The sequence below is a fragment of the Cynocephalus volans genome, chromosome 3 (assembly GCF_027409185.1).
Source record: "Cynocephalus volans isolate mCynVol1 chromosome 3, mCynVol1.pri, whole genome shotgun sequence".
Classification (NCBI taxonomy): Eukaryota; Metazoa; Chordata; class Mammalia; order Dermoptera; family Cynocephalidae; genus Cynocephalus; species Cynocephalus volans.
Window position 1 is genome coordinate 140,683,257 of NC_084462.1, and position 24,246 is coordinate 140,707,502.

The window sequence follows — 24,246 nt, forward strand, 5'->3', positions numbered from 1 at the left end:
AGTATTTACATTGTATTAGGTATTATAAGTAATCTAGAAATGATTTAAAGTATACAAAAGGGTGTGCTTAGGTTATATGCAAATACGAGTACTATGCCATTTTATATCAGGGTCTTGAGTATCCAAAGATTTTTGTATCCTCAGGGGATTTTGGTATCCATGGGGGTCCTGGAAACAATCTTCCATGGATACTGAGAGATGACTGTCCTTCAACTTTGTAGGATTTAATACCTGTCACTATTCCAAAAATTCAACAAATATTTACCTAGCACCTAATGGGTGCTGTTCCAGGCACTAAGAATAGAGCAATAATGTCTCTGCCTTCATGGAGCCAAGCTGCCACTCAGAGAGACATACAGAAAACAAATAGATATACCAATAATGCTGTATTCTGATTAAAACTGGCAAGGAGATAGAAAATGCCAGGCATGGCTATTTTATACAGGGTTATCAAGGAAAGCTTTTTTGATAAGGTTAAGTTTGAACAGACACCATACCAAAATAATGAATTATCTTGTTTAATTTAGGTCAATATCGATGGGAAGAGCATTCCCAGCAAAGGGAACAGCAAGGGCAAAAATCTTGCTGGTGTGTGCAGGTGTGTGCATGTTGTGTTCAAAGAATGGCAAAGAAGACTGGGCGGGGGGGGCACGGAGGAACAGGGAGAATATTGGAAATGAGATAGGAGGGAGTAGGCAGGGGCCAGATCTGACTGATATTTTTAAAGAATGATTGGCTGCAGGGTGGAAAACAGGCTATTTCAGGGCAAGAGACAAAGCAGGAAGACCCATTAGAAGGCTACTTAAAAGGCAGGGATAGATGATGGTGCTTTGGACTAGGGTGTAGTCTGGGAAGAGGTGAGAGATGGTCAGATCTGAGATGTAATTTGAAGATTGAGTCATGCTGATAATTTTGAGATAGGTGGTGGATGGAAGATCCCACCTTACTGAAAATTGGAATGAAAGGATAAAGAACAAAATCAAGAATTGTATTTGAGGTATACCAATTGTGTGATGGCCATGCCTATGACATGCAAATGGAAATGCTGAAAGTCTAGGTGAGGTCAAAGTTAAAGGTAAAAATTTGGGAGTCAATTTTTAAATAATTATTTTTTAATTTTTTATTGAGACATAGTTGATTGTACATAGTTGCGGGGTAGAGTTGAATATCAATACCTGTGTATAATGTGTGATGATCAGATCAGAAAAATTAGCATGTTCATCATTACAAAATGTAATCATCAAGAGAGAGTGTGGACAGAAAGTAAATGGTCCAGCCCACGCCCTGGGCAAGCCACCATTCAGAGGTTCGTCAGCAGAGGGAGCTCCAGGAAAGGAGACAGAGAAGTGGCCACTGGGTTGGGAGAAAAACCAAGGAGAGAGTGGTGTCAGGAGGGCAAAGGAATTTCTGAGGGGCTCAGTAAGAGACTGAGAATGTCCTTCTGGCTATGACATTAAGAGGGCTTTAGTGACCTTGACAAAAGTCATTTCCATGGAATGACAGGAACAAAAGCCAGGTTGGAGTGGTTCAACAGAAAATTAGGAAAGAAGAAAATATAGCAAATACAGAAAGTTCTTACCAGAAATTTGGCTGAAAAAGAGAACAAGAACATTAAGTATAACTTGAGGGAGACATAGGATCAAGAATACATTCTTAAAATAGGAGACACCAGAACTTGCTTGTAAGTTGATGAGTAAGATCTGGTAAAGAGGGAAAACTGATGACATGGACAGAGAAGCTGCTGGAGCAAAATCCTCAGAGACATGGTATCCTATGGCGGTTGTACCCATGGATTCTGGAGCCACACGAACTTATTGTTGCTGTGTGCATTTGGACAAGTTACTGAACCTTGTGGTGCCTCAGCTTCTTCATCTGTAAAACTGGTATGACTCCCACCTCACAGGGCTGTTTTAAGAATTACATTTGTTAATATATGAGGTACTTAGAACTAAGCCAGGTGCAGGCCGGCCACTATATAAGGCTAGCTTCTGCACTGTTACTGAGAGGGGATGGCATCCAGCACACAGGCTAGCTCTGACACATCTTCCGCTGCAACAGGAGGGAAGGCAGAGAAAACAGGCACAGGTACAGGCAGGTGGGTAGATTTGGTGGTCGGAATATGTGGAAGGTATCTCCGTATTTTTTTCTTCTCTCAGTGAAATAAAAAATTGGAAAGGAAAAAAGAAATGTTGGCGGTCTGAGGTGAGAGGCGAAAGTGTGAAATAGTTAGCTTTGAGAGTAGGCGAGTGAATTCTCAGGGGAAATATGGTAGGACTGCCAGGCAGATGGGCCCACTTGAGATGTCATGTCGTAAATGTAAAGTGAGACCCGTGAAGATGGCTGCCCTCAGCTGCTTAGGTGCAGGCATGGGTGGAGAGATGAGTAGGCAGAGAGATTGAACCAGCAGCAACTTTTACTAGGAGAGCCCAACTGGGAGTGTGGGAGATGGAGAGCGGGTGAGGAAGGGTGTTCTTTGTGCATGAAGGAGTAATTATAAAGATGGACCAGGGACTCCAATTAAAGAGAAGTTGAGGAGGAGGCGGGATAGAGAAGTGATGGGTAAATTAGATGATGGAGAAAACTATTAGGGATCATCAAAACCATTTGACGGCTTTGCTGACCCTCCTCCTACAGACAGGAATTGGTCATAGCTAAAAAGAGCACTTCTTTATTTTTGAAGCATTAGAAAACCACTGTTAGTTCCCTTTCCTCCCCACAAATGTAAGAGGTTTGTATTGATGGGATAGTTGTGACAATACGATACAGATCCTCCAGGATCATTGTTCTCTGACTACTACCACTCACCAAGGACATCTACTTGGTCCTCGACATCTTCAGTTAATTCCTCCTCTTTAAAGTACAGAACTACAAAAAATGAAAGAGACCTCATCTTACTCCATTTTTTATCCTGAAGAGAGGGCTGCATCTAAGCAAGCCTAGGCCAACAAGAAGGCTGCTACCCTCACGATGTAACTTGGAGGACACTTCTAGGGTCGACAGGTCTTATTAACTCTCCCACACTTACCCACCAAGGCCTAGTTTTCCTTCTCCTCCTCCCTACGTTGAAATGTCCAACATGAGATGTCGTCCTCTGCACCAGACAATAAAAACTGTGGCATATTCTCTCCAGAAACATCTCATTGAGTTGTATACAATTTATACTACTGGAAAGTAAGGAAGTACTCTGATTTACACCTGGTCCAAGAGGAAAGTTTTCTCCTTGTACTGCCGGCCTCACCCTTCAGCACAAAGTAACATGAGATTTATTAATATGTGTCACCTTTAATATCTGAAAAATCATAGAGCAAGCCTGAGAACATAGCTATAGAAAAAGGAAGTTTCAGTAACTATGTAGAGAAGATAAAAGGAAGATGGGCCTTACAGAAATGAGATTTCTCTTTTAGTATATCCTTATTCTAATTTTTTCTCTCCCAGAAAAATGTTCTTCTTTCTTAGGATCCTACAATCATTTTGTGGCTTTTAAACATCTTTAGTCATATGCTATCTGCACCCTGCTGCAATTACCAATGGAGCATTGATTACTATTACAGATCAGTAACAAAAAAGGTAGTAACACCTTTCCCAATATTAACAAAATAATGTATTTATAGTAGCTTGACCAGAAAGGTGGAAATTACTGAATACAGAAAAGACAGTCTTGTCCTCTGTTGTATCACCAATGACTACCACAGTGCTTGACAATCAATAGCATTCAATAAGTATTTATTGAAAGAATGAATGGATGAATGAATAAATACATAAACAATGAGACAGATGCAGTTTTTTTAAAACCTAGATCTAAGGAATCACAGAGTAACATTTAATGAACAATTAGTAACACATTCCTCTGAATAATCTTGCAACAATCACAAAGTCAACATGTAAAACCAACAGGTATAAGATGGACAAGAGCTCTATGCGTTCATCTTCTATGCATAAAAACTCAAGAGAAAGTCATCTGCATTTCAGCCACTCTTCCTACTAATTATGCCCAAGAAAAATAATGATGCCTGAACACAAAGGACGTGGCAGGCCATATATGTTCAGCAAATAAAACTGTGCCAAAAACAATAACAAGATCCCTCATCCAAAGAACTAAAATTAATGGAAGAACTCATTCAACAAACACTATCAGGTTATATTCAAAGGTTATAGAATCATGCTTTCTAAATTTTGCAATTTTGTTTATACCCAAAAATCTATTACAGAAAAAGAAAAATCGAACTTCTAAAAAGAAATAATTGCTCTTGGTTTGCCATGTATGATGGATATACCTCACATATCAACATCCAATGACAATGCTCAAAGACTTAAAGTATTTTTCCTGCGAATCCCTTAAAAACACACACACACTAAAGCCCAGGAAAGGAAGGTTCAGAGAGTTCACCCTGAGAAGTTCCTTCTAGTCATGTCACCTGGAATGGAAAATTTGTCTTTGTAACTGACAAGTCTTTTTCCCAGGTTGACTTGACACTGATTACTTCATAGCACCAAACAGTAACAGTGACGCTAGAAAAAGTAACAGCGATGCTGGCAGCAATCAAAGAGGCAGAAATGATGGTTTCCATCCCTCTTGAGAGGGAAAATCCTCCTAACAACCTGAACTGTCCCCACTCCCAAACATATGACATATATTATGTAAAATTCCCTGTTCATTCTTGTTGAGCTAACATCTCCTTGAAAGCCCAGGTGCCCCACTGAATTCAGAGTGCACAGTCCAGCACTGACTGAGGTTCCCTGCCATGAAGTTAATGGATTTTTCCACAGTATCCAAGATCAAGTGACTTGGGATTAATCTGATGCTCTTGCTAGAATGTCTCCTGTCATGAATTCTGACAATAGAGAACAATATTCTAACAATAGTGAAAAACCTGCCTCAGGTGTCAGCCAAAAACCTAACTTGGGTGTCAGGACACAACAGCTCAGCTTGCAACAGGGACTCGGACATGGTTCAATTTCTGATTGTTGTGCTTGAGGTGAATTGAAACAGTTAAAATTAAAACTGTAAAACATTAAACAGAAATGTCAGGTAATGGTGCTACACGACAAAGAGATGCTTGGTGATATTAAGTAGTATGCCCATAGCTCAAATAGAGAAATGTCCTGTTGCAAGTGACAGGAAGAAAAAATGTGTCTAGACAGTACCCTCTCTAAACCAATTTTGTCTGTCTGGCCACTCTAACAGAATTTCGTAACAGCTGCTTCATAACCCACAATGATACTTTGTACTTACATGGGGTCTTTCTTCTGAGAAACTCAAAATGCTTTGCAGGCATTATCTTCCAAATTTAGATTGTTAGCTAAACAGGGGGCAAGTTTTATGAGCTTTATTTTGCTTACAGGCTACTTGGTGGCTGAAATTACTACCTTAGATGCTCAAATATCACAGCAGAGCCTAAAATGAGTTTGTTCAAATCCAGAATTTTTGCCTTTCTAGGTCAGGCCTGTTTTCTTTATTCATTGCAAATGTTCCTGCATAAGGTTCCAAAACCAAGAGTTTTAATTTTGTTCAGGACCAGGGCCATGGGTTAACTCCCAACAAAATCAATAGAAGATGTGGAAGAAATTTTGCCTTATGGCCTTCATCTGAGTAATCTGACTCTGCTACAAAGTCCATTTGTCATTTCACAGACAGTTCCCACCAAAGATGCTCAGTTTCTATAACTGCATTTTTATCACAGTTTGGACATTTTTGGGTCTGCAGAAGATAGAGAAGTACCTAGCACTTCCAGGCTGTTACTAGTAATGCATCAAAAGGGGAAAGAACTTTTGGTTGAGAATGTGTCACCCCAACAATAGGAGTAGGAAGAAACAGAGCAGGAACACTCGGCCACCAACCTGTCCTGTCTATCTTTGACTCACAAGAATAGGGCCTCACCTGTAGCTTTTGCCTTTTTTGGAACAGCAGTGATTAATTTGAATCTTTCTCTTTTGCCTATTTATTCACTAGTGTTACATGTCAAATCTCTCTTTTTAGTGGCTTTTTTTCTTCCCTTTACTAAGTTTAAAATTAAATCTAAGGTAAACAAATTAGCACATGTGAAGAAGTAGGAGGATGCCATGAAAAGAAACAGGGTAGCTTCACTGGACACAGGCTGAGCGTGTACTAGTCTCTCGCACTTCCCCTCTGAAGGGAATGGCTCTGACACATGCCAGTGGCATCCTTCTGAAAGAAGAAACACCTATTGGCATGTGTTTTCCTGGGAACTCCATGCCAATATAATCAAACGCCACTGTAGCAAAATGGTTTCCACACATGAGAGTGACTGAAACCCCAGGGATGGCGATGCTTTTATTTTCAGATTTTTTTTTTTTTTTTCCTTAACTTGGACATCACATTGGATGCAGAACTTAAAAGCCAGAAAAGAAAAAATTAAACTTGTCCTGAAAATGCAAAGCGATTCTCCAGCAGATGGCTCAGCAGGATGAGAAGGTGCTGAGGAACCCCAGAAGTTTCTGAAATAACCACCACAAAATCTAGCAGCTCACAATGGTAAGCTGACTTAGAATTTACAGAATTTCATCACCTTTATAAAATCTGAAATATTTCTGGCAAGTGTTTTAAAATTTTTATTATGTAATATTACATATACATAAAATACATATGTTCTGTTGTATTTATGTGTGTGCATATGTACACTGTATTATGTATGTATGTACACTGTTTTAGGAAGCTTAATAACATAAATATGGCATGTATATATATATTTTTATTATTAATGTTATTTAAAGTATTTAGCTTCATAACAAAATGAACCCCAGAGAACTCACCATTCAACTTAAGAACTAGAATCCTAATAATACTGTTAATAATTAATACTGTTAATAGTAATACTGTTAATAATTAATACTGTTGTATCTATCTGCATATTCCTCTTTTATTGTAACCTCTTTCTTCCCGTTAATGCCGTAAAAAAATTACTGAATGTTATATTTTGGGACTTTTTTATCCACTCAAAATTATTGTTTTAAGTTTCACACATCCTGTTGTACAATACACTCATTTATTAATTTTCACCGATGTACAGTATTCCATTATGCATATATGTCACAAAACATTTGGGTTATTTAGTTGTGGCTAATTTTTTTGCTGTTATGAATAGTGCTGCTTAAATAGTCCTCTATATCATCTCTAGTGTATCTGTCCAAGAGTTTATCTAGAGTGCCTTCCTAAAAATGGAATAGCTGTCAAAAGGAATCCAAGTGTTCAACATTCTAGATCATGTCTTGATAAATTTCCTTAGCTCCATATCTTCATCAACCTTTAGCACTTTCAAACATTAGTTTGTTTTTAATTCAGTGTGTATAAAATGATATGTGACTCTAGATGTAAGCTGCATTTCCCTGATTACTAATGAGGTTGTATATCTTTTCATACTTCTGTGTATCTCTGAAATGCCTCCTCGTGTCTTCTACTCATTTCTCTATTGGGTTGTCTGTCGATTTCCTGTTGATTTTTTTGGCGTTCTTTCTATTCTGGACAACAATCCTTTACAAGGGATGTGGATTACAAGTGTCTTCTCTAGTTTTAGAAGTTGTATTTCCACATTCTTTATAGTATCTTTTTATGAAAGGCTTTGGTTTTAATTTAGCTGAATGTATCAATATTTTCTTTTATGGTAGCAATTTTCGTGTCATATTTTTAAAAATCTATCATGAAGTCAGAAAAATAGTCTATAACTTTAGTCAAAGTTTTACGCTTTGCCTTTCACATCTGCTTTTAAATCATATGGAATTGATTTTTGCATATCATGTGGCATCTGATCCGATTTCATTTTTTTCCATATGCACAACCCATTGTCCCAGAACTGTTTTGTTTAAATGCTTTCCCACGCTCTGCAGTGCCATTTCTATCATATATCTGGGACCCTGCACAAGAGTGTTTCTGTTTCCATGTTCTCTATTCCATTCCACTAGTTATTTTCAATATCCCTGCCCATGTCCCTGTATGAAGATTTAGTATAGTAAGAGCTTTATAAGTCTTACTATCTGGTAGGCTGAGTGCCCCCCTCCTTCAATCTATTATTCTTCTTTAGGAATGAATTAGCTATTTCTTGGACCCTTGCTCTTCCATGGAAATCTTTCAAAAATTTTATCAAGTTTTCTGAATAATGTAAAAATAAAATAAGGAAATCTTATTTTTATTACTTCATTCCTTCTATTTCCTTTCAGTTTCTTCTGTTCTGTTTTTATAGCTTAAGGTGGAGGCTGCTTAACTCACTAATTTTCAGCCTTTTTACTAATAGATTTTTATTTTTTATTTTTTTAATTGACAGATAAAATTGTATGTATTTATTGTGTACAACATGCTGTTTTGAAGTATATACACATTGTGGAATAACTAAATCTAGCTAATCAACATATGCATTACCTCACACAGTTTTCATTTTTGTGGTGAGAACACAACATCCAATCTCTGTGTTTTTTAAAAATACAGTATGAGTATTGCTATCAACTATAGTCACCATGTTGTACAGTAATTCAAGCTTTTTAAAGGCTACCAATTTCACATTAGATATCCCTTTATCTTCATCCCATGAGTTTGACATAATATTTTCACTATAAGTCAGTTCTAAATATTTTTATTTTCTATTATGATTTCTTCTTTTACCCACAAGTTATTTAGAAGTGTATTTTTTTTAATTTTCCAAAGTATTGAGCAATTTATCTTTTCATTACTAATTTCTAACCTAATCGTACAACCATCAGGGAATGTAGTCTGCATGATATCAGTTCTCTGAAATTTATTGAGTTTTTTTATATGGACCAGTATATGGTCAGTTTTTGTAAATATTTCATGTGTGATTGAAGATTATGTGTATTCTCTAATAGGTACAGTATTTTATATATATCCTTTAATGCTTTTGTCTTAAATTTTATTTTGTTTAAAAATTTTAGCAAATCAAACCCCATCCATAAAATGGATAATCGTGACCAGTTGGGTTTAATCCCAGGAACACAAAGCTGTTTTAGCATTCAAAAACCAATCACTGTAATTCAACCTATTAACAGACTAAAAAAGAAAACTATAACATCATCTTACTAGGTACAGAAATGTCAATGCAGAAAAAGCATTTGATAAATTCCAACATCCATACATGTCCAAAAACAAAACTTTCAGCAAACTAGAAAAAGGCAGCCTGATTGTGTTAGTCTGCTTGGGCTACCATAACAAAATACAGTATCACAGACTTGGGTGACTTAAACAACAGACATTTATTTTCTTACAGTTCTGGAGGCTGGAAGTCCAAGATCAAGGTGCCAGCCAGGTGGGCTTCTGGTGAGCCCTCTCTTCTTGGCTTGGAGATGGCCACCTTCTAGCTGTGTCCTCACACGGCCTTTCCTCTCTTCTGGAGAGACTTTCTGGTGTCTCTTCCTCTTCGTATAAGGACTCCAGCCCTATTGGATTAGGTCCCACTCTTAAGACCTCTTTTAACCTTAATTACCTCCTTTACAGGCCCTAACTTCAAATACAGTCACATTGGTAGTGAAGTCTTCAACATATAAATTTTAAGGGGAAACAATTCAGTCTATAATAAAGGGTGTCAACCAGAAATCTCCAGCTAACATCATATTTAGCCCATGTATATTTATTGTTGTTATTGATACATTTGTGGTTTTTTTCCTTTATTTTTATTTGTTCCACTTTTTCTATGCTTAATTTTTCTCCTTCCTTGGCTTTTTTAAAACTGTTTAAATTTTTTTCTTATTCTATTTTCCCCCACTACTGGTTTATAAATTATACATTCTACCGCATTTCTTTTTTCAGCTGTCACTCTTAAAATTTTACCATGCATATTTAACTAAAGACTAAATTTAATCACTATCTTAACACTCACTAAAAAGGGCTTTAGAACACTTTAATCCTGATTACACCTTCCCTATTTATATCCTATTGTTGTCCACTATTTTAGTTCTGTCCTGTCTTCTTATCCATAAATTAGAAATTATTATATTTTATACAGAGTTTACAATTTATATACATGTTTACCAGTTTGTTCGTTCACTACTCCTCACATCTCAGTGGTTCCTTTTAGGATTATTTTTCTTCTTCTTTAAACTTCAGAAGTTCCTTTTCTAAAATCTGTTGTTAGTAATTTTGCCTTTGTTCTTAAAAAGCATAGGCACACAACTCCAGGTTATCAGTTAATTTCTCTCAGCACTTTGAAGGTATTATTCTCCTGTGTTCTAGTTTCCATTTCTCTTATTGTTGCTGTAATGTCTGCTCTAGGTCTAAACATTGCTCCTTTGCAAGTAATGTCTTTTCCTCTGGTTTTGTTCCTTTAAATCTGGATTTTAGGATTTTTTTCTCTTTGTCTTCATTATTCTTCAGTTTCACTACAGTGTATCTTGGTGAGCATTTATCTGTTTGTTTTTTTACTGATATATAACATACAAATAAAAAGTTGGCAAACCATAAGTATATAGCTTAATAAACTACTAGAAAGTGAACAAACCAGCATATTCATCACTTTTTTTTTTTAAAGGAACATTTTATTGCCCTGGAAGCCCCCTTCATGCCTCCATTACTTCTTCAAAGGTAAGCACTATCCTGACTTCTAACACTATGGAGTAGATTAGATTTGCCAGTTTTTGAAATTTCTGTAAATGGAATTACACAGTATGTATCACTTGTGTCTAGCTTTTCTCTGCGAGACTCACCTGTGTTGTTGCATGCAGCAATCATTCATTTATTTTTGATGCCATATAATTTTCCATTGTATTAATATACCACAAATTATTTGTGCATTCTACTGGTGATGGACATTTAGATTGTTTCAAGTTTTTTCTTTTTCAAATAATGTTGCTGTGAACATTCCTGTATATCTTTTGGTATATCTGTGTCTGCATTTTTGATGGTTTATTTATCTTGTGTGGTACATATTGTGTTTCCTGTATCCTTGGATTCATTTCTTGTCTCAGTTCTGGAAAAATTTCCAGCCATTAGCTCTACAAATTTTATCTCTCTTTCACTCTCTCTATTTTCTCCTGCTGAAACCCTGATTAGACATAAGTTCTCACTTTGTCCTCTATATAGCTTAGTTTTTCTTTCATGTTGTCTAACTTGTCTCTTTGTGCTACACTCTCTGTAATGACTTCAAATTAATCTTCCAGTGTATTAATTCACTCTTCTGGTGTATTTAGCCCATTGAAGGATTTTTCCCCCAACAAATATGTTTATGTTTCTAAATGTTTTAGTTGGTTCTTTTTAAAAATTTGCTGGGTCATTTTTGATAGTCTTTTATTACTTGCTAATTTTTGTGATTTCATCTTTTATTTCTTTAAGCCTTTTTATACATGATTATTTTATATTCTATGTCCAATAGTTTTAGTATCTGAGGTCCTGGGTAAAGAATAGCCCAATCAATTATTTGTCTTTTCTGCTGACTCTCAGTCATGGTGATTTGTCCTTGTTAATTTGTCAATATTTTATTATATGCTCACATTTGCTTGATTTTAATCTGTGGGAAAACCTGTGGATCTCTACTGAACATGCTTTTTTCCAGAGAGAATTTACATTTGCTTCTGTGGAGAGTCAGAATGTGATTCAAAACTGGAATCATTTTATTCCCCTCATAAAGACACAAGTTAATGTGAAAATTTTAATCCAGGTTCTACATCTTGCTTCTGGCCCAAGGGCAGACTCCACATATAACATTGATATTACTATTTGCCCTAGAGCACCTTTACCTCTCCAGTTTACTTAACCCTTACAGCTCACTCCTTGGATTTCAGTTCACATTTGGAGCAGACCGAGCTAGAGAGTATACAGTCTTTGGAGATTTTTCTGGCTATCTGCAATCTCATTAATGCACTAAAGCATATGTTTTACCTATGATCTAGTCATTTTGCTATGTTATGGGCTGGCTGGTTAGCTCAGTTGGCTAGAGCACAACCTAGTAACACCAAGGTCAAGGGTTTGGTTCCCCATATCAGCCAGCTGCCAAAAAACCCAAAAAAAACAGCTATGTTAGGGTCCATCAGAGTTTTCTGTCAGAAGCTGAAATCCAAATAACAGACTTTTCAAAAGCACCCATATTATCTACATTTGAAGTAGGTCCAACAAGTTGATAAAAAGCTTTTCTTTGCTTTTCAAACTCTATTTTCAAATTCTCCAATTTCAAATGCCTGTAAGAGTAATCTGGAGTGCATTTTAAAATTAGATAAAATCTCAAATACTATTGTTTATTAAATATTACCTTCTTTAAACATTTCTGGTAATTTCTTCAGCTCCTTTTATTGAATGCCCTCATCACCATGATTTTTTTATACTTCCCATATTAATCCATACAAATTTTTTCAAAACATTATATTAAATTTCAAACTTCCCATTAACTGTATAATATTAAATATAATAATTTAAAATGTCCTCCATTCTAGCCTTAACAATATTTAAAAGGTACATTTATAAGAAAGCAAAAAGGCTTTAGACAGGATAATCAGTCCATTTCAAACATAAGTTGCAAAATGTTTTGGATTCAACCCACATTTCAGATAGATGTTTAAATGTTTTCTTATTTCATTCAATATTACTTTCTTTAAATTAGAGGATTCTGCTCTTGATAATGTCATCTCCTATATCTGGTTAACAAACTAAAGAGAACAATCTACATAACTACTCTCACATTTACTGCTCATTACATAATCCCTTTACAACCTTGACTACATATAGTTGGTATGTTCTCTATTATCTTCTACAAATCCTGCTCCAAATTAAATTGAGTTATCCTAGCAGATAGAGCCCTACAGTAATAATCATAAGTCCTACAGTCTAACTCCCGTTCATTAAACAACTCACTTTTGATTCGGATGACAGCCTCTTATATATTTCCCTCTGGAAAATGAGTCTACTGTTCTATTTCTCAAGGGTGCTATAAAGAGAAACATAAACGTTATATTAATATTGTATCTATAAATTCTAAGCCATCTAGAATAAAGTCTTTCTCTTCAGCAACTCAGTAGTCTTAAAGGAACATTTGTTTTAAGAAACATATACAAAACTTCTATATAAAAATCCGTATACAGTCAAAAGATAAATTATACGCTGGTTAGGTTAATTATTGATTTTGAAAAAATATGTACAAAAGATTTCCCTTTCAAAATTTAAAACATGTCTCGGCCTATTCGAAATGAAGTTTACATATTAATTTGTGGAAACGTGTTTTTTTATCACACCTATGTGCATTTATTTAGCTCCTTGAAAGCAGTGATCCTACTTTATTCATCTTTGTGCCTAGCCCCAGGATCAAGCATGGTGTCTTGCACAAAATAAGCATTCAATATATATTGATTGAACAGAAATAAACTGAACAGCATTCTTTCTCTTCAAAATAAGCATTAATACCTTTATAGGGCTCCAATACAATTTTTATTTATTTATGTTATATATGGGAGGGCCTTCAAAAAGTTCATGGAAAGATTCAAGTTATCTTTTAATTCACTTTTCCGCAAACTTTTTGAAGTACCCTCGTGTATGTTTCAAGTGAGTATGATAACTTTTTAAAGAAAATCCATCTATTTTGTCACACTGGAGGTGGGGGAGAATGGGGGAAAATAACCCCTCTACAAATTAACTCATAACATTTTTCAGAGAAGTCTCTCCCTCCCTCCACCTTTCCTTTCTTTCCCTCCCTCCCACTCTAGCTTCCCAAGGTGAGTTTAAAGAATTACTCCAGTTTATAGAGTTCCCCCTACCTGATTGAGTGCAGATGCTGGTATGGATTCCTATGAGAAAGAAATGAAATAATGTACGACTCCTCAAAGGGACCCAAGAAATCTGAGCAATTTCTTCCTAAATTTCTAGCAGAATGTGATTGGAGACCACTGCTTCATTCACATAAAAAGTGCTCAATTTCAGGCCCAAAATAAGCACTGGATTTAAACAATAACAACAAGCAAGGCAAGTAGAAAGCACATCAATTAAACCAGACGATGGTTCTAAAACCATGCACTCAATCACTGATCATCATTTCCTCAACACCTGGCACCTGGGACAGGCCATGGTTCACACAATTAGGCACAAAGATCTGATCCTGCTCTTACAGAGGTTGAACAGAATTCAGTTAAGGAGTCACAAACTGCTGATCAATGGCAACGAAGACAGAATTATTTGGGGTGTGCATAGTAATTAAAATAAAACAGAATAGGCAAACATTTGGATTGATTCCCAACACTTTTTTAAAAATCAGAATATTTTACATAAAAATTAGGCTGTTGGGCTTTTCTTGAAAAAATTCTGAGATCTGGCATCACTGAGCTCACTTTCTCCTCCTGGCAGCAATATGAACAGAATCTGGCTGGCTGAGAAAGGGTGTGTGCTCTCTACTACGGCACATTTGCCACTAACCCCTGCTTTCTTATGCACCTTCCTCTGTTCACTTACATTATCTACCCGTTCCCTGACCCGTGGCTGCATGGAGAGGATGTGAGTATTTCATTATAACAATTAATACATAATAGCACATGATAAATGATGTACAATTTTGAGAATATGAGGTCATCAATCACGATACAATTCACATTATGTATTTACTCCATGTCAAAAAGTATGTTAAGAATGATTCATGCAAGATCTCGTTTAATCCTCACAGTAAGCCAAGAGATAGAAACATCAATGTCTCTGCTTTACACATAGAAAAACTGAGGTCTAAAGATGTTAAATAATTTGATCAGTATCACAGTGCTGATTCATGATGGAGCCAGGACTTAAACTCAGGTATGTCCATTTGAACCTAAAAGCAGAGCTATTTTCCACTAGCCTATATCCCATCAGGCTATGTAGTCTGGGACACTTTATAGAGGAGGATAAGTTTGAGCTGAACTATTTCTGTTTCTCCTTCCTGTCCTCTTAGTTTTAACTTCATAACACTCTATGGAGCAGTGCAGCTCTGAATTATTTGCTACAGAATGTGACAGAATGATCCTATTGTAATATGGGTATATTTCTTGGGTGGTGAGAACAGTATTTGACGCCTAGAAATGAATCACACCTTTAACAGAAATGGGATTTCCTCAGAAGGGTGGGGTGTACATGGTTTTAATCATAATGGTCATCTGACTGTCAACTGCCTAGGGATTAAGGTGTGCCCTTCCACCTGGAAAGCAGGACGACAGTATGTATGTTGGTGGTGGGCCCTAGGGGAAATATACGTCCTGGAGTTGGCTCCTCTCTGTGGGGGCAGAGATGGGGAGGAGAAAATAAGAAGTTACCCTCTGCATAGGAAACAACGCAAGAGCTGAGATGCCAGAAGCCTGGCAAGGTGCCTGAATAATTGTTCTAGTGCTTTGGGGATAGAATACAAAAAAACCTTCTCAGAGCATAGAACAGGTCAAGGCCTGGGAGCCCTGGGAGCTCATTAGCTAAGGTAAGATCAGAGAGACATTTGTACCTTGTGAGCCTAATTCATTTTTACGTTTCTTTTACTTTCTTGGTTTACTTGCTTTGTGTTCCCTTAGGTTTGAGCCAAGTATTTTTTAAATTTCTACCAATTTCAGTTGACACAAGCAAAGAGGGTTTTTATCTATTCCTAAGCCAGTTTTAATAAGAAATAGGATTTCTCAGAGAGCATATGAAGCAGATGCCTTGAGAAAGCCCAGAGGGAGCACTGTCAGGCCCCCTGCCCACCTGGAGAATCTCTTCTCAAGCTAAAACCTTGGAGATTCTTTACACTGTTTTAATAGAAATTTCCATTGAATATTTTGTCTGGAGAGATCAAACAATGGAGAAGGAGGCTGAACGGCTGAAGAAGAAAAGGCACTGGTATATGTAAATCTTTCAGGACAAATGTAATGTTATAGGCAGAATCAATGTAAATCTTTCAGGACAAATGTAACGCTTCCAAGCATGATAATTTTTTAAATCTTGTAAGGCCATTTAAATTGATGCATTACATTTTGCTTCTAATCTTTTCCTTTGGGGATATGTACGCATTTAAATGTTAGAGGTAGTCTGATGCCAAAACACCTTCATGGTTACGAATACAGCCTTACAAAGTACAATTGATACTATCCTTACATTATTTTATATATTTTTAAGGTTTGTACTCCAATGTAATAAAATTCTCATGGTTACACCAATGAAAGGATACTTATATAAGGAAAAATTGTGTCTTAAAAAATGCCTTAATTTTCTGCAAACATCTAAAATAACTTTGAATTCGCCACAGCTCATTATATAGTTCCAAGCTACATATTTGCTTCAACTACTGCACAAAAGCTAGCCAGTTAGCTCAGTTGGTTGGAGCAAGGTGCTGATAACACCAAGGTCCAGGGTTCAATCTTGGCACCAGGCTACCCCCTGCTCTCCCCACTAAAAAACTGCACAAAACCCACCACAGGTAGAAAGACCTGCTTGGAGCAGTTCCCACAGGGATTCTCAACCCTGGAGTACAAGCCCAGATTAATCATTTTGAAGTGAATCCTTATGTGTGGAATCTTAACAGTCCCTCAAGAGAAACATGGCACAGTTTCCTATAAATTAGATATTTGTTAGCCTGAGGCTGAGCACCTGGTTGCCTCTTCTACATTTAAAAGCAGTTGCTCCTGTTATTTAAAGTGAGTCTTAAAAAATAATTCATCTTTCTTTTGAAAAAGTGGCGCTAAAAAAACCCAATAATAATTCATCTAAACAATAAACTAAATTAGAAAAACTTGCTTGATTACATGCCTATAAAATAATTTATCGCTAGTATGGTGTATGCAGTATCCATAACCCTTTAGAATTTTTTCCTTATGTTTGGATTTTTCACCACATATACATGCATATCAATAGAATGATGAGTACACATATATATGAAAATCTATACATACAAACACCCCCCACACACACACACACACGCACAAGACACACAGGCATATACATCAATTCTGTGTTTCTCTAAGCTAGAGCTAAGGTCTCTCTCCTGACTCTGAGTCCTTTTTCTGTAATTGTTTTGTACTACTTTCCATCTTTTCCCTTGCATTGTTACTTATGTATCTATCTTACCTCTTATACTAAAATTTGTGCTTTCTTGAGAGCAAGATCCACTCCCAATTCTTCTTGGTATTATCTGAATCACCAAATATTTGTTAAATGTACACATAAATAAATGAATAAATAAAACTGCTGACTATGTACCAAGCCAAATCTTTTCATCATCATGAGCCATTATGTATAATTTTGTGAGTGTCTAAGGGTGAGCTTATTAAGCAATGCTGGGCTGGGCAACAAGGGCACAAAAAAAAAAAAGATGGGGAAATCAACTCTACAACAATGTTTACTTAATTGTGATTATACCAATAAATGAATTCCCTAGGGTGAAAAAGAATACAAGAAAAATTAGAGTGAATGTCAGTTATCTTTCTTCAACAGCAGAATTTGTGAACACAGCTTTATGGTAATACAACACAATATTGATTTTAAATATTTTTTAAATACCACTGGCTATGTGAGCATTACTAGCAAGAATGTGATGACCATTCTGAGTGCTGAGTAATCGACTGTACCATCCTACAAAACATACAGGTACTTAAGCACAGAGCTTCGTTATAAATGCCAAAGAAAGACAGCCATTTCAGGACAAGGCAAGAAAATGACTTACTGTAAGAGGCAATCAATAACTGAAATCACCAGCAATTCTGTTTCATAATTTGTCACATAAGACACTTAAAAATGACACAATGATGAAAACAAGAAAAAAAAAATCTCATCCTTCCCTAACATATTTGGCAATGAGTATTAGATGTTTCATGTGTTCATATTAATAGAGTTATAAACTTATTATATTTTATTGAATCTCCATTGTTTCTGCCAGAGCAGGCATCTCAGGGGAAAAAAGCCAGCATTTAATTGACCATCAAAATCAAACAAAGGGCAAATTCCATCAAATACTCTTTTCCACATCATCCCCACCTGTTTATCATTTAGGTGGCTCCTTCACTGAGGCAAAATTAAATCAGAATTCAAAGCACTTCCAAGAACAAAAGCCAAAACTTGTGCCCCTTCTTAACATAATCAGAGTGAATGTTTTTAACCTCACACTATAGCATCACAAGTAGCAGGGGACGGTTCAAGTTTATCACACTCTGATCTCTAACGTTATATTCCACACTGCAGCAACCAAAGGTAAATCACATAACTTGGTTTTATAGATATGGCATTGAGATGGGATCTTGAATACTCTTTCTTATTCATCCACTTTAGCTGCCTTCTGAGCTAAAAAAAAAAAAATCCCATAAGAACTGAAAAAAATAATAAGAAAATACTCTGAAAACGAGTACTTATTGGAAGGACAAAAAAAAATTGATTTTGTGAGTTAAAGTGCAGGTGAAGAGCAGACACTTCTCCCATAAAAACTGCACGAGCTCTTAAGTATCGTCAGGGGAGCTTTAAAGAAAAATATCCTGGAAACTCCTCCCTAGTGCCACTTAAAGAATGCATTTCCCAATCTGTTTCTTATTGACCAAGAAAGAGACAAAGCACATTGACTTCAGTACCATCTATGAGGACACCGCACTACCCAAAATGTCATTCGGTCACCTGAATGAAGACCTACTTTTCATACATGACTTTCTCATGGAATTCCTATGTTATGAGTAGAGAGAATCACTAGGAAGAGACAAAACTGAGAACCCCAGTTAAGAAAGGACTGACAACATCACTATCTCTTCAGCAGAGGAAATTAAGAGACACTGCACGTATATATTGGACATGCTCTCTAAGGACTGCAGAAAACACCCATGAGATTAAATATGCACACATATGCATGTACACACGCACACACACGAAGGCAGGACCATGGATGTCACTGAAATAGATTAAACAACGAGTGACAGAGTATTGACAGCGTTCTGGCCACTGGATGCTGCTTGGCTGGGAAAAGATGTCAAAAACACAATCTTTTAAAACCTAAATATAAAGATAGCCAAAACGGTCTTTGAAAAGCAAGGGAAAAACTGTCAGAAAAGAAAAACTGAAGCTAAAGGATATATTTGGACTTATTTTTAAAAGATCAAGGTATTTAAAAAAAAAGTTAAACATGGCTTCTCTGTTGGATAAGAAAAATTAAAAATCTCTTTATATGTTAAGAAGGTAATTCTTCAGCAAGTCAATTATTATGAGTTTGTTCCATAAAGCCTATAATAAATGGGCCTTTTGAAACAGATGAGGAAATGGGAATTGTCTGGGATAATGACATGGGACTATTCGGCCTCAACACTTAACATTTATGCCTATAGAAAGATGTTAAGTAGGACCAGTCAGATCAAGAATCCAAATTCTCCAGATCAGGGACTCTGACATTCCTTCTTCTCTTGCAACAGAGCAATAAGCCAACCCAGAGTAGTCCTAGGAGAATCCAAACAAATTCACTGTGCTCCTGTCTCTTTCTAATCAGCACCATAGCAAGCACCAAGTGGTTTCCCATTTCCCACTCGCTGGAAGGCCCGGAGATTACCTTCCAAATATTAAGGGAGAAGGTGCTGGGGGTGGGAGAGAATATTACCAAAAACTTAATCACAAGTTCTGAAAAATCAAGCTGGCCGGTTACCTAAGTTGATTAGAGTGAAGCCTTGTAACACCAAGGTCAAGGGTTTGGATGCCCATACTGGCCAACCCCCCGCAAAAAAAAAGAAAAATCTGTTTTTGTATACCTATCTCCCACATGTTTGTAGAAACCTAATACATTTCCTTATCCTCCACAAGAGCACAGGCTTCTTTTTTCTCTGTACAGAGCTGTATGGGTGCACCTAGTGGAGTGGACACAGCAGGCAACCAGTAAATTTTTACCTGGCATAAAAAGACCCACAATAGATTTTTCTGAATATTGAATTATTAAAGCAGTAACCTTCCATTCTACAGAATGATTGCTACAACTTTTCAGCATAAATGAATTTCTATCTTCCATGGGAGTATACAATAGAATAAAATAAGTTTGATTTATTTAGAATAAATAGATATCCTCAGTGGGTTCCTAATATACAGAAAGTGGAACTTTGTTAAGTAAGAAATAATTGTATGTCCTATTTCATTTAATATTAGTATTAAAATATTTTAAAGACAGATAACCCAAATAAAAATTCCAAAGAATGATCAGAAATCAGGGCTGGCCAGTTAGCTCAATTGGTTAGAGCATGGTGCTGATAATACCAAGGTCCAGGATTTGATCCCTGTACTAGCCAGCCACCAAAAAAACCAAAACCAAACCAAAAAAAAGAGTGATCAAAAATTTTAAGTTGGCATTTTGAAGTAGAGAAAGATATTAATGTTTATCAAGAGAAGGAAATCAACCTATACAGAGATCATGTCCAAAAATTAGTTTATGCAGTTATTAATAAATAAATGTATATGTATATAAAATTTGCTATTATCTTATTTTAAATAAAAAATTAGAACATTTTTGTCATGTTCATATTTCAAAAACGCTAAATATAGCCTTAGCAAAGAGATGCCTGAGATAAGTATAATGCATTTTTTATCATCCTGAAAACATTTATTCCCTAGAAAAAAATCACATACAGAAGCAAAATGTATCAAGCAAGGTGAAAGATAAACTATTATCCCTTCAAAAAATCAGCTGCATTTTTGCTGACAAGGCAAAAGACTTACTGAAATACACACAAGGTGGCATGCACTTACAGAGACAGGTTTTTTTCAATGACTAAGAAATATAAAACACATCAAAACTTCTCCCACTCTATGAATTCACATCACTCGGGGGCATTCCAGAGACAGAGCATATCTGCCTTCAGAGCCAGCTGGCAAACTCCTCAAAAGCAGACCCCCTGTTATATGTTGAATTGTGTCCCCCAAAATGATATGTTCAAGTCCTAATCAGTGGTACCTGTGAATGTGACTTTATTGGGAGATAGGGTCTTGGCATATGTAATCAAGTTAAGATGAGGTCATTAAGGTGATCCCTAACCCAATGACTGGTGTCCTTATAAGATGAGGGAAATTGGGGCACAGAGACACAGAAGGAAGACAGCCTTGTGAAAAGGTGGTAGTGATGCTGCCACAAGCCACGGGACACCTGGGGCTACCAAAAGCTGGAAGAGACAGGTGAGGATCTCACACTAGAGGACTTGGAGGGAGCATATCCCTGCCTATACCCTGATTTCAGACTTCTAGACTCCAGAATTGTATGAGAATAAATTTCTGTTGTTTTAAGCCACCCAGTTTGTGGCACTTTGTTACCGCAGCCCTAGGAAACTAATACATCCTCTTAATCATCACATTGTGAAGATATAAAGGAGGAAAGAAACAGGGTAACCAATAGAAATAATGTTTAGATTGATTTGGGCTGTTAATTCTCTCTTAAAGGATAAATAGGGCAGTAGATTCAGAAATTTCCACAAAGGTTCTCTCTCCTTGACTGTCTGGTGTCTAATAAGGGCATGTCCCTTTCTATATCCCATCTAGGAAAATACTTCATTTTCTGGAGAAATACTCCTGTCCCTAGTGGGAAGGAAGATATTAAAATAACATATAAAGAGTTTAATAATATAATTAAACACACACTTTAAACTGGAGAATTGTATGTCATTTGTCAATACAACACAGAAATTAAAACTTAAAAGATAGATAACTTGACATAACTAATACACTCTTCCAGGTAAGAATAACTTAATTTCCCTCTGGGTATAATCCTATGATAGAATTAAAATACTTCATCTAGTCAAAGCCTCAAACTGCACTTGTATACCTGGGCAAGGTAGAAAAACACATTGAAAATAGAGTTCTCCAACACATGCAGAAGTCTAGAAAGTTTATCTGTTTAAATAAATGTATTCAATTCAACCTTCAGAGGAATAAATGCACCAGCATAAAACTAATTGTGACATTATTAACATATACTAATTAAATATAAGTTGTACTCCCTGGTATTTAGGGAAAAAGGTGTGCTAATTCAAAATCTTATCTTAAGCTCAACAGTGCAGCAGAAAGAATATTTTTTAACCAAAAATGTCTTTCATAAACTGTGAGAAGGATCATAATTTAGATCAAAAACTGACAAAATATATTCTCAAAAAGAAGCTGAAATTGAATTGTGTAGAAGAAAAGAACTAAAACTCCAGGCCATCTTAGGCACCCCAGGAAAATTCTAACATATTTCAATACAACTGCCATCATCTATTAATTTTAGAAAATTATTGCAGTGTCACAAGTATGGATTATTCACAAATACAATTTTTTTCTCTGATTTAATGAGCCCTGCTGGGTAAACCTGTCATCTTTAACTCAGGTTAATTTGGGGAAACCTGCTTTTTCCAGATGGCATCAAGGACAGCAGACACTTAATATGAGACACTAAATTCCAGGTCATACGGTATTTATCTTCACATGAAGTACAAGAGCTGTTAGCCTCTGAGCCCACTTTGATCCATTTCTTAAGCCAACATTCTACTATGGAATTCTAAAATGTCATGTTTCTCTGTCAGCAGACCACCAGTGTTACCTGAAAGTGCGCAAAAGAGTCTGCTGCGAACCTATGTGAACCACCCTCCCTGCTGTAGAGTAGACAAAATATAAAATGACAGTACATCCTTTGTCTCTACTGCATCAAACACATGGCTAATTTAGTGCCCCAAAACTTACCTATGTTCCAGGTTAGTTTAAGAAACTCTGCACTACAGGTCTCTTGATATTTTGCACCTCCAGCCAGGAACTGTTCACCTGCCAAAATGCTGATTAATTACATGACCATGAGTCATATTTCTAGTCTTCTTGGTTGTTAATGTGCAGCTGTGCCCCCAGTTTCTTTTGCATGCTCAAAGCCAATGTCTTGGAAAGTACAATGTGGCATGAATTTCTCAGTCTTAGTAGATAAAGAGAATGCCTATCTCCAAATAGCAGAATATGCTAACCCAGAGATATTACTAAGAGAGAATACCCAGCATTACCAACCAGAGCAACATTATTAAAATATAGTCCACATTAAAACTTCCAAGAGAATCTGGTGAGGAAGCTCAATTTCTCCATTTAAACTTAGTGTTCTCCATCCAGCCTGAATACCGAAATTATCTAAGACACTCTTTTAAAATGTTGATGCTAGATCTCACCCCATACCAACTTAATCCAAATCACTGGGAGAGGTACTCAGACACCGGGATTTTTAAAAATCTCCCCAAGGTAATTCTAATGGTCAACCGTAGTTGAGACACACTGATATATACCAGGGGTTGGCAAACTTGTTCCATAAACGGCCATATCCTAAGTGTTTCAGGTTTTGTGGGCTATTTAGTCTCTTTTCTGCTGCTGTCACATAAAAGTAGCCACAGACTATGTAAATGAATGAGTGTGGCAGTGTTCCAATATAGCTTTACTTATGAACACTGAGATTTGAATCTTATATAACTTTTACATGTCACAAAATATGATTCTTTTGATTTTTTTCAATCATTTAAAAATGTAAAAAACATTCTTAGGTTACAGGTCATACAAAAATAGATAGAGGGCAGGCCAGAATTGGCCAGGCCATGGTTTACTGATCCCTGCTCTACTGTGGACTGAACACACTTCTACTTAACCTTTTCTCAAAAACATTTGCTCGATGACTCACTCAATCAGTCCTAGAAAAGATCCCCTTCAAAGCATGGATACCTTCAGATTCAGATTGGTCCAGGCCATACGAGGCAGCTGTATTAACACGGCTAATGGATGGAACCACAGTTCTCTCAGAGGATGCCTCAGAAGCAGGAAAGGCTGGGGAAATGCTGGGCATCTCCACCATTATTCCATAAGGTGTCACTGGAGAGTCCAAAACTGGTGTGAACTCTTCATTTGGCCTTGTGACTGTGTCCGTTAGGTCTGCCAAACACAAGATTTAGGATGAGACCCATAAAATGATCATTATGGAAAATATAAACATGTACTTTCACTTTTTAGGCAAGCAATGACCAATGAAGCCAATGTCTTACACACAGTAAGTGTGGCACTTAGATCAGCTCTCCTTTCACACAATGCATCAATCCAGCAACCCAAACACTTTATCTTCCAGGAAAATATTGTTTCAAAGCAAAGCTTTGTTTTAAATTTTAATCTCCCATTTATTCTATTGACAATATTATGAATGTTGCAGAATTTTATATAATGTATTACTGAAGGCAAAAGATTTAACAAAAATGTGTTAAAATATACGCTAAAGACTACTTGAGAAAAGCCTAGTCTTTCTCAAAATCAAAGAGTAAGAGCCTAAATCTGTTTCTGAAATAGGCTCAATTTCAAAATAACCAAATATGCCCTAGGTATTCCCAAGTACAAAGACTCTA

At 36.5% G+C, this 24,246-nt stretch overlaps 1 protein-coding gene across 1 annotated transcript in view; it reads right to left on the reverse strand.

The window, feature by feature from the left end:
* ARMH4 (armadillo like helical domain containing 4) overlaps window positions 1-24,246 on the reverse strand; it is a 121,535-nt gene that overhangs the window by 90,162 nt on the left and 7,127 nt on the right. The window contains exon 3 of the mRNA XM_063092286.1: window positions 23,579-23,785. Within this exon, the coding sequence (XP_062948356.1) occupies window positions 23,579-23,785 (207 nt within the window). The remainder of the gene's footprint in view (window positions 1-23,578; window positions 23,786-24,246) is intronic.